Below are 9050 nucleotides of genomic sequence, written 5' to 3' on the forward strand. Positions count from 1 at the left end.
TTTAACTTTCTCTTTGAATGGGATATTGCTTAAATGAAGGAATGTGTCCTTTATTAGCCAGGTGGTGGTGGTACAAGTCTTCAAGCCCAGCATGTCAGAGACAGAAGCAGGGGAAACTCTGAGTTTGAGGCCAGTTAGCTCCATCTATGGAGTGAGTTCCAGGATGGCCATGACTACACAGAGATACCCTTGTCAAGGAAAAGAAAAAGAAATAACAATTAATAAAAAGCCAAACCCAAAACAAAAACACAAATGTCATTTATTTCCAGTGCATGCATGAACTTTAAATTTAATATCAGCACTGCATGTTTAATTATCTAAGAGCATTATAAAGTTAGAGCAAAAATCTACCTAACAATCTACCTAGCATCTTAGGAGAAAAAAGTTGCTGAAAATTCAAGCAGCAGAAGAGGGCAGTAAAACTCAACAGAATGTTCTCGAAGGTGTTAGTACATTTCCTTATTCTCCTTTTTTAGAATCTCAAAAATCTTTCATATACTAACAAAATATATTTTCTACAACAGACACTTAAATATGTACCCAAGTGTACAGAGAAACACCAAAAGTCCATACAGTTCATCACTACACTTGCTATATAATAAACATCTTATTAAGGAGCCTCATTACCATTGTGCTTTGCCATACAGAACAGGTTGAACCATTTTGATTTGGTTTGGGACAGTTAATATTCCCCTGTAACCAGTATTCCAATTGTACCTGTATAGTGTGCTCTGGCATCCCAGACTTCTCTAAAGCAGCCAATTACAAGATACTTCTCCCTTATGTCCTTATTTGGACTTCCTTTCAAAACTGCTCTTGTCCTCCAGGTCTGAATTTCTTCCTGAGTTCTCCTGTCATTCCATAGTATATGGAGCTCTCCGTACATCTGAGGTTACAGATTAAATCAACCAACTGAACCATACAGATGATTTAATTGCATTTCCTCTATGACTATGTTTAATGTCTTTAAATGCCAAGTAGTCTGAAGGTGATTATTCTCTATGCCCTGTTTTTCCTCTCACTTTGAATTTGTAATGTTTTCTTTTTTTCTTTTAGTTTTTGTGAGACAGGATTTTTCTGTGTATAGCTGGCTGTCCTGAAACTTGCTCTGTGGACCAGGGAGACCTCAGAGATCTGCTTAGACTCCTTTTTCTCCCTCAGTGCTGGGATTAAGGGCCAACATCACCATCCACCACCACCCCCTTTGCCAGAATCTCTTTTAAAACATCAGAATATACTTCTCTACATAATAGGCATACAATTAATATTAGATGAGGACGGAGTTGGTCAAAGTCAATTGAAGATTTTACTATAAGATGTTCGTACACAGTCAAGAATGTGGAATTTTATACAGTTCCTAGCTGAAGTTCTTATCAGGAGCTATACCAAATTTAGTTTGACACCATGCACTTCCTGCATTTAAAATAAAACAGAAAACAAGAACTGTTTAAAGGGATTCCCCAAAAGAAAACAGTCTGTGCATTCAGTTGAAATTTCCCATAAGACTCCGTGTAAGAGGCTGGGAGTGCCATACCTGGACTGATTAAACATGACTACAACAAAGGCCCTGGGTGACATGGAGTTTTAGTCACTGTGTCTCATGTAGCATCCAATTAGCATGCACATGAAGCAAACAGTTAAAAAAAAATTCCATGAGTATTCTTATTTTCTGGGAGACTTCCGCAGAGTCAGGTATTTGGTAGAGTTTCCTAAATGCTGCTTCTCATGGTCGATTAGATTCCCCCATGTGGATCTTCTCCCCTTTCATTTTTGTCTTGTTTTGTTCTGTTGTGTTTTGAGCAGGGATCTTGCTGTGTTACCCAGCCTGCTTCAAACCATTTTCCTGACTTAACTTTCCTCAGAATATAGTGTAATTTCACATTCTGTGTCATTTTTTTTTATCCATCCATGCCAAGAACGTACAGTTTAGTTGAGTTTTTTAGTTTCCTCCTTTTCTTATTTTGCTCCTTTTCGCTACTCCATCCTCACACCCCCTCCACGGCCAACACAAACACAGTAGGAAGATATTCAACACTATCAAAAACATCACCTCTCTAGGCAAATAATTTTTTTATCAAACACTGTTTCTGGATGAAGTGAATTTTTTTAAGGTTAGCGAGAATAAGGCTAGTTATGGAAAAATAACGATTACCTTTTGATCCCTTGCCATAACATACTTTCTTGTAAACATGGACAGAAAAAGTTTTTAAAAGGTACATTTGAAAACAAATTCTTTCTAGTGATACGTCCCGTGAAAAGAGTTGCTGATCAAAATGATAAAAGCTATGTAACAGCAGGGGGAAAATACCTTAAAGCAATGCTGTGGACACTTAGCATTCCGATGAAGTGGAGCTCAGCATCTGTCCCTGGGAAAGGCGAGTGCCCAGGGCTCCTGTGACTCCAGAATCTGGAGGGCAGTTCCATGAAAGACTTCAACCTAATTCCACCAGTACAGATGTGGACCCTGACAAAGGACACTCATTTCATTAAAAATAGAAGAAATTAAATAAACCGGTAGCTGTGTTCGTGCTCTGAGCAGCGAGCACGTCACACAGCGTCCAGTGGGGAGAGGTAAGGGGATTCCCTTAGTTAGGACCTTAGATCCCGGGAAGGGAAGCTGTGACACTCTTGAGCTTCAAGGCCACCACTGGATGTGGGACTGGGAGGAAACCGGAGACCCCAAAGAGAGCCAGACTGGGCGCAGACACAGCGAACCACAGGGCGCCTGGAGGGATGGAGAGGGCGGTGCAGCTCTCTTGGCACCACCTGGGGCAGCCAAGGGCAGCTTCCCGGCTTCCTTCGTCTCTCATTTGCGTGGGTAAAAGCCTGCCGCTGCGGTTCTTGCGCAACTCACTGAAGCAGAGAGGGGGGAAAAGTTGGTGGGGGTTGGGGAAAGCCGAGGCGGAAAGACATAGTCACCACAACGTCACGTGGAGTACGCTTTACAGACTTAAAAGCAAGGTTCTCCCCATTAGCAGCCAGTTGTCAAACTGCGAGCTAAGAGCTTCAGGAGTCAGTCAGGACTCTGCTCACGAAGGAACTCAGCACTGCGTCCTGCCAGCTCCGCCGCCATCACTACTGCCACTGCCGCTGCCACCTCTGCGATGCTCTTCCGAGCTGTGCTGCTCTGCGCTACTCTGGCGCTCAGCCAGGCAGGTGAGTCGCACCCTGAGGCGCCCTGGGACTCCTCAGGCTCAGACCCCCTTTCTAGCAGTGTGGGACTGGCTGGCTATGTGGGACTTGCTGTGTACTGGCAAAGAGCCTGGACTGCTTAAGTCCTGAGGAACTGCAGCCCACTTTCAGTTTTCTCATTTGCTAAAAACCAATAGTTTTAATGGCTTAGAGGTTGTTCATTATGGTAAGACAATCTGATCGATAGTTGTGAAAAGCATAGATGTGGCCAACTGAACAAGAATGGTTGCTTTAAATACCTGTTAGAGTTCTTCTATCCACAGAAAAATCTAGAATACATTTTTAAAATTATATTCAAAATGTTAAAACTTGACTGTTTTAATTTGATTTTCTTTACACTAAATTTTGACAAATGTACTAGGTCAATCCATTTTAATATTTAAAGGGATACTTAATAATTCTAGTCTGAGCATCCAAGTTATTTTTAAAATGTTGGTAATGTGAACTATGAAGTTAGGTCCTCTGTGTTTCTTGCTTAAGAATACAAAGTTGCTTGCTATTTCCATAAACATTTGATGAGACAGCCTTAATTAAAATAAAGACCTTTTTCTTTTTTCTGGGTCTACCTGTGTATTTGTCAAACTTATCATTGTAAAGTTGACCCATAGTGACAGAATTAAATCCTTATGTTAAGATGAGGACAACCAAGAGTAACTGACAGGTTATCTTATTTTTTTAATGTAGCAAATCCTTGCTGTTCCAATCCATGTCAAAACCGCGGAGAATGTATGAGCATAGGATTTGATCAGTATAAGTGTGACTGTACCCGGACTGGATTCTATGGTGAAAACTGTACTACACGTAAGTTTTTCCTGGGTTATCCTCCTTTGGAATGTGGCCACATGTGTTACCATCATTCTGTAGATTTGTGTCCTATGGGGGAGGGCATCTGCTAAGTTCTTCCTCCTGCTTTGTCTCTCTCCAGCTGAATTTCTGACAAGAATCAAATTAATGCTGAAGCCCACCCCAAACACAGTGCACTACATCCTGACCCACTTCAAGGGAGTCTGGAATATTGTGAACAACATTCCCTTCCTGCGAAGTTCAGTCATGAAATATGTGCTGACATGTAAGTACAACCCTCCCTTGTTTTCCAGCATCCTCCAACACAACTAGGCACTAGAAAACCCAACCCTAAGAACTATCCTGACCTTTTCAAAGGGCTTGAAGTATACATTTACTAATCTGTTCCCCGCCCTGAAATGTCTAAACTACTGTCATGAAAACCTGTAGTCTGTATTCTAGTTATGACCCCTGTCCTTCATTTCTGTGGAGGACGTGTGGTTCACTTGTTCATTGAATCCCCATGGCTGGCAGAATTGTTCGGAACACAGAGAATTGTTCTGAAACTTTGAAACAAATGGTTGACAAGGGTTTGGGTCAGAAGAGAAAATAGCTGTCTATAGTTATTAGTGAGGGCCATGCCCAAATGTCTATGTCATCAACTATGAAACAGGGAGTGGGTAGAAACTGAAAAGTCAAGACTACTGGAGCAGAATGTCCTGTGTAAAATTTAAGCTTTATTGAAGATGCATTTTCAGTGCCCTTTAAAGTTCAGCCATTGTAAAGCAGGGCATCTTTGTCTGAAGGAAAATCAGTCTCTGTACTTGCTACATTGTACAATGATAATTGATATTCCCTTGTTGTTTTTCATATGAGGACCAATGATTTTTTTTCTTTAAAATTTCAGCCAGAACACACTTGATTGACAGTCCACCTACTTACAATGTGCACTATGGTTACAAAAGCTGGGAAGCCTTTTCCAACCTCTCCTACTACACCAGGATCCTTCCTCCAGTAGCAGATGACTGCCCAACTCCCATGGGTGTGAAGGGTGAGTGCAAAGAAATACACACATAGCAACTGCAGTGAGGCTTGGGTGTGTACCTAGAAAAGGTGTCCATTATGTAAAACTGTAAATTGTTTTGTCTTTAGTATGGTTATCCAAAGAGGTTTATTAAAAGTACAGATGTAGTATGGGAAAGTAAATCTGCACTGATGTAATGTCTTAACCTTAGTGTGTTTGCTAAATGGAACTGATGTTGGTTACAATTCATAAAAAATTCAATAACACCCCCTGCTTTATATCTTAACACTTGAATTTATAGCCTTAGCAAGATATAGTATTACCTGTAATCTCTAAGGCAAAGGATAACCAATAACTCAATACCATTCCGGGATAGAGAGTGAGTTTCAGTCCAGCCTGGGGTACAAGCCTGACACTGTGCCTCAAAACACAACAGTTGTATTGATGTTGTGATCTTCTTTGAGACCATGGTTCTAAGTGATGGATGCTCTCATGTATTATACAGTCGTCTGTTTGCTTGAACAAATAGGTGAATGGATAGATACTTACTTTAGAATTTTCATGTTCCAGGAAATAAGGAGCTTCCTGATTCAAAAGAAGTGCTGGAAAAGGTTCTTCTAAGGAGAGAGTTCATTCCTGACCCCCAAGGCTCAAATATGATGTTTGCATTCTTTGCCCAGCACTTCACCCATCAGTTTTTCAAGACAGATCAGAAGCGAGGACCCGGGTTCACCCGAGGCCTGGGCCATGGAGTAAGTAGGCTTAACTCAGATTTATAGCAAATCCTTAGGGAATGCTGACATCTTACCATGCCAAACAAATCACACCCATTTTTTTTTATCCAAATGTCATGACTACTAAAACCATAATGGGTGTTCCATTTTCATTTTCTGGTTTAGTAAAAATGAGCAGACATACAGAGAAATATTTTAATGTAATTTTCCTTACATTTTTAGTTTAAAAGTTTGGTCCATGAAAAGGGTCTATCTTCTGTAAATAAATAAATAAATAAATAAATAAATAAATAAATTATTTGTCATCGGTGGCATTGGAAAGTGAACCTTAGAACTTTGTGCTTGTACTGGTCTCTGCTATTGAGGCAGAGGTCCAGCCTTTACACACACACACAAAATCACAGTTGTTGCTTTTGCTTAAGTTCTTAACACCTACATGACAGTTCACAACCACCTATAACTCCAGTCAGTTCTAGGAGATTCCATGTTTTGTAACATTTTAGGGTACCAGGCAAGCACATGACATACATACATACATACAGGCAAATTCTCATACATATAAAAATAAAATAAATCTTAAGAAAATCACTTGGTGAATTTTAAAGACAACTAAATCATCAATATTGAATAAGAAATTATAGTAAAAATCAGTAAATTGAAATTTCTCCATAATTAATTTTCTAGGTGGACTTAAATCACATTTATGGTGAAACTCTGGACAGACAACATAAACTGCGCCTTTTCAAGGATGGAAAATTGAAATATCAGGTATTTTCCTTATGGTTTAAAAATGATCACCTGTCATTTAGACTTACATATTAAAATTGTTGTGGCTTTTTTCTCCCTTCTTTTAACTCTGTTATTACTATTGTGATTTAGGTCATTGGTGGAGAGGTGTATCCTCCTACAGTCAAAGACACTCAGGTAGAGATGATCTACCCTCCTCACATCCCTGAGAACCTACAGTTTGCTGTGGGGCAGGAAGTCTTTGGTCTGGTGCCTGGTCTGATGATGTATGCCACCATCTGGCTTCGGGAGCACAACAGAGTGTGTGACATACTCAAGCAGGAGCATCCTGAGTGGGAGGATGAGCGACTATTCCAAACCAGCAGACTCATACTCATAGGTGAGCAAGAGAAATAAAGAATAAGACCATCTTCCCCCCAAAAACGAAAAACTCTTCCATTTGCTATGTTTTGATTCCTTCTTGTGAATAGGGACAGTGAATGTGATCTGGTAACATCCCTACTGTTTGTTGTAAGAAAACTAAAGTCTCTGTGTTGTGCAACAGGAGAGACTATCAAGATAGTGATCGAAGACTACGTGCAACACCTGAGCGGTTACCACTTCAAACTCAAGTTTGACCCAGAGCTCCTTTTCAACCAGCAATTCCAGTATCAGAACCGAATTGCCTCTGAATTCAACACACTCTATCACTGGCACCCCCTGCTGCCTGACACCTTCAACATTGAAGACCAGGAGTATAGCTTCAAACAGTTTCTCTACAACAACTCCATCCTCCTGGAACACGGACTCACTCAGTTTGTTGAGTCATTCACCAGACAGATTGCTGGCCGGGTAAGCATTGTTCCTGAAAAGCAAGAACCACCTGGTCAGGAGCTTTAGGATTTTTGTCATAGAGATAGTTGGTTTTTTTTTTTTTTTTCTTTTCCTTTTCTACTGGTTCTTGTAACATGACACCTAGAAGGTTTAGGAAGGGTTTTAGGTTCATCTAAAATTATCCAGCAAATAATGACACCTCTCTATCTTAAAACCAATATTTTAAAAAGATTTCAGTCATCCTTATTTTACAGAAGTTAATATTCAGACTTGTTTATCAGCTTATTTTTTATAATCACAAAAATCCTGTTCCTTACAGACTAGAAGTGATGAGGTGAAGACATAGGACCTCAGGAATATGCCTAAGAATCTCATTTTGTTATTCACTTGTCTTAGGTTGCTGGGGGAAGAAATGTGCCAATTGCTGTACAAGCAGTGGCAAAGGCCTCCATTGACCAGAGCAGACAGATGAAATACCAGTCTCTCAATGAGTACCGCAAACGCTTCTCCCTGAAGCCTTACACATCATTTGAAGAACTTACAGGTGAGAAATGGTTTCTGAATTTTCTAAAAGGATCAGGGATTAAATGGGAAAAGAGAACGTGAGAGGGCATTTAGCGAAGGGATAAACTATCTTCCTCTTCCTCCTCCTCCTCCCCCCTCCTCCTCCTCCTCCTTTTCTTCTTCTTCTTCTGGAAATAGAAAAGGATCGAGTTTATTGAGAAGGAGGAGTGGGAGTGGGGTCAGCTAGTGAGTAGGGGAAAGCCTATGCTCAACAGCCAGGACAATTGTCACCCATTCCCAGTTTGATGTCCCTGTATCTCTATTTTTGGTACCTTCCAGGAGAGAAGGAAATGGCTGCAGAGTTGGAAGCCCTCTACAGTGACATCGATGTCATGGAACTGTATCCTGCCCTGCTGGTGGAAAAACCTCGTCCAGATGCTATCTTTGGGGAGACCATGGTAGAACTTGGAGCACCATTCTCCTTGAAAGGACTTATGGGAAATCCCATCTGTTCTCCTCAATACTGGAAGCCTAGCACCTTTGGAGGTGAAGTGGGTTTTAAGATCATCAATACTGCCTCAATTCAGTCTCTCATCTGCAATAATGTGAAGGGGTGTCCCTTCACTTCTTTCAATGTGCAAGATCCACAGCCTACCAAAACAGCCACCATCAATGCAAGTGCCTCCCACTCCAGACTAGATGACATTAACCCTACAGTGCTAATCAAAAGACGTTCAACTGAGCTGTAAAAGTCTACTGACCATATTTATTTATTTATGTGAAGAATTTAATTTAATTATTTAATATTTATACTGAATGGTTTTTTTTTCATGTAACATCTTCCACAACAGAAGGCAATGTTCTTGAACAATGTTACATTTGTGAAGATTCCCTCCCCTGTTTGTCCTTTAAATATGTGTTACCTGAAACTGAAAGGAAATCAGCTTTCATTCCTCTGCACAAGCCAGTGAGAAGGGAAATGAATTTTGATATCTTTATACTTGAATTTCAGATCATGAGTAGCTTAACAAGAACCAAGGAAAGATGTATGAATATGTGAGTGTTGTCACAAGATGAAAAATGCTGCAGGTATCAACACTGTTGGTTATAACTGTGTCTTCTTTACTATGATAGGAGCATGTAATGTGGAATTCTTCTTAAATCTTGCATATCTTTAACTCATCAAACAAAGGGGTACAAGTTCAGTTTTAAATAAGCATTTAAGGCAGATACTGACAACTCTCTCATTTTTT

The 9050-nt window shown here is 40.3% G+C and overlaps 1 protein-coding gene across 1 annotated transcript; it reads left to right on the forward strand.

Annotated features, from left to right (window-relative positions):
• Positions 1-2874: 2874 nt before the first annotated feature.
• On the forward strand, positions 2875-8626 carry LOC110292340 (prostaglandin G/H synthase 2). Its single transcript, XM_021159633.2, has 10 exons — positions 2875-3156; positions 3877-3993; positions 4118-4261; positions 4883-5026; positions 5570-5751; positions 6418-6501; positions 6613-6859; positions 7025-7311; positions 7690-7837; positions 8137-8626. Exons 1-10 carry the CDS (start codon positions 3105-3107, stop codon positions 8544-8546), a joined length of 1815 nt encoding a protein of 604 aa, XP_021015292.1. The 5' UTR covers positions 2875-3104; the 3' UTR covers positions 8547-8626.
• Positions 8627-9050: the final 424 nt, after the last annotated feature.

Source organism: Mus caroli, unplaced genomic scaffold (assembly GCF_978045245.1).
Source record: "Mus caroli unplaced genomic scaffold, Mus_caroli_1 scaffold_1, whole genome shotgun sequence".
Taxonomy (NCBI): domain Eukaryota; kingdom Metazoa; phylum Chordata; class Mammalia; order Rodentia; family Muridae; genus Mus; species Mus caroli.

Excerpts from the sequence above, each read along its gene's own strand:
- LOC110292340 (XM_021159633.2), top strand. The coding sequence starts at position 3,105 with ATGCTCTTCCGAGCTGTGCTGCTCTGCGCTACTCTGGCGCTCAGCCAG. Across the intron at positions 6,860-7,024 it reads CAGCAGACTCATACTCATAG|GAGAGACTATCAAGATAGTG; the intron begins GTGAGCAAGAGA and ends GTTGTGCAACAG. Across the intron at positions 7,838-8,136 it reads ATCATTTGAAGAACTTACAG|GAGAGAAGGAAATGGCTGCA; the intron begins GTGAGAAATGGT and ends GGTACCTTCCAG.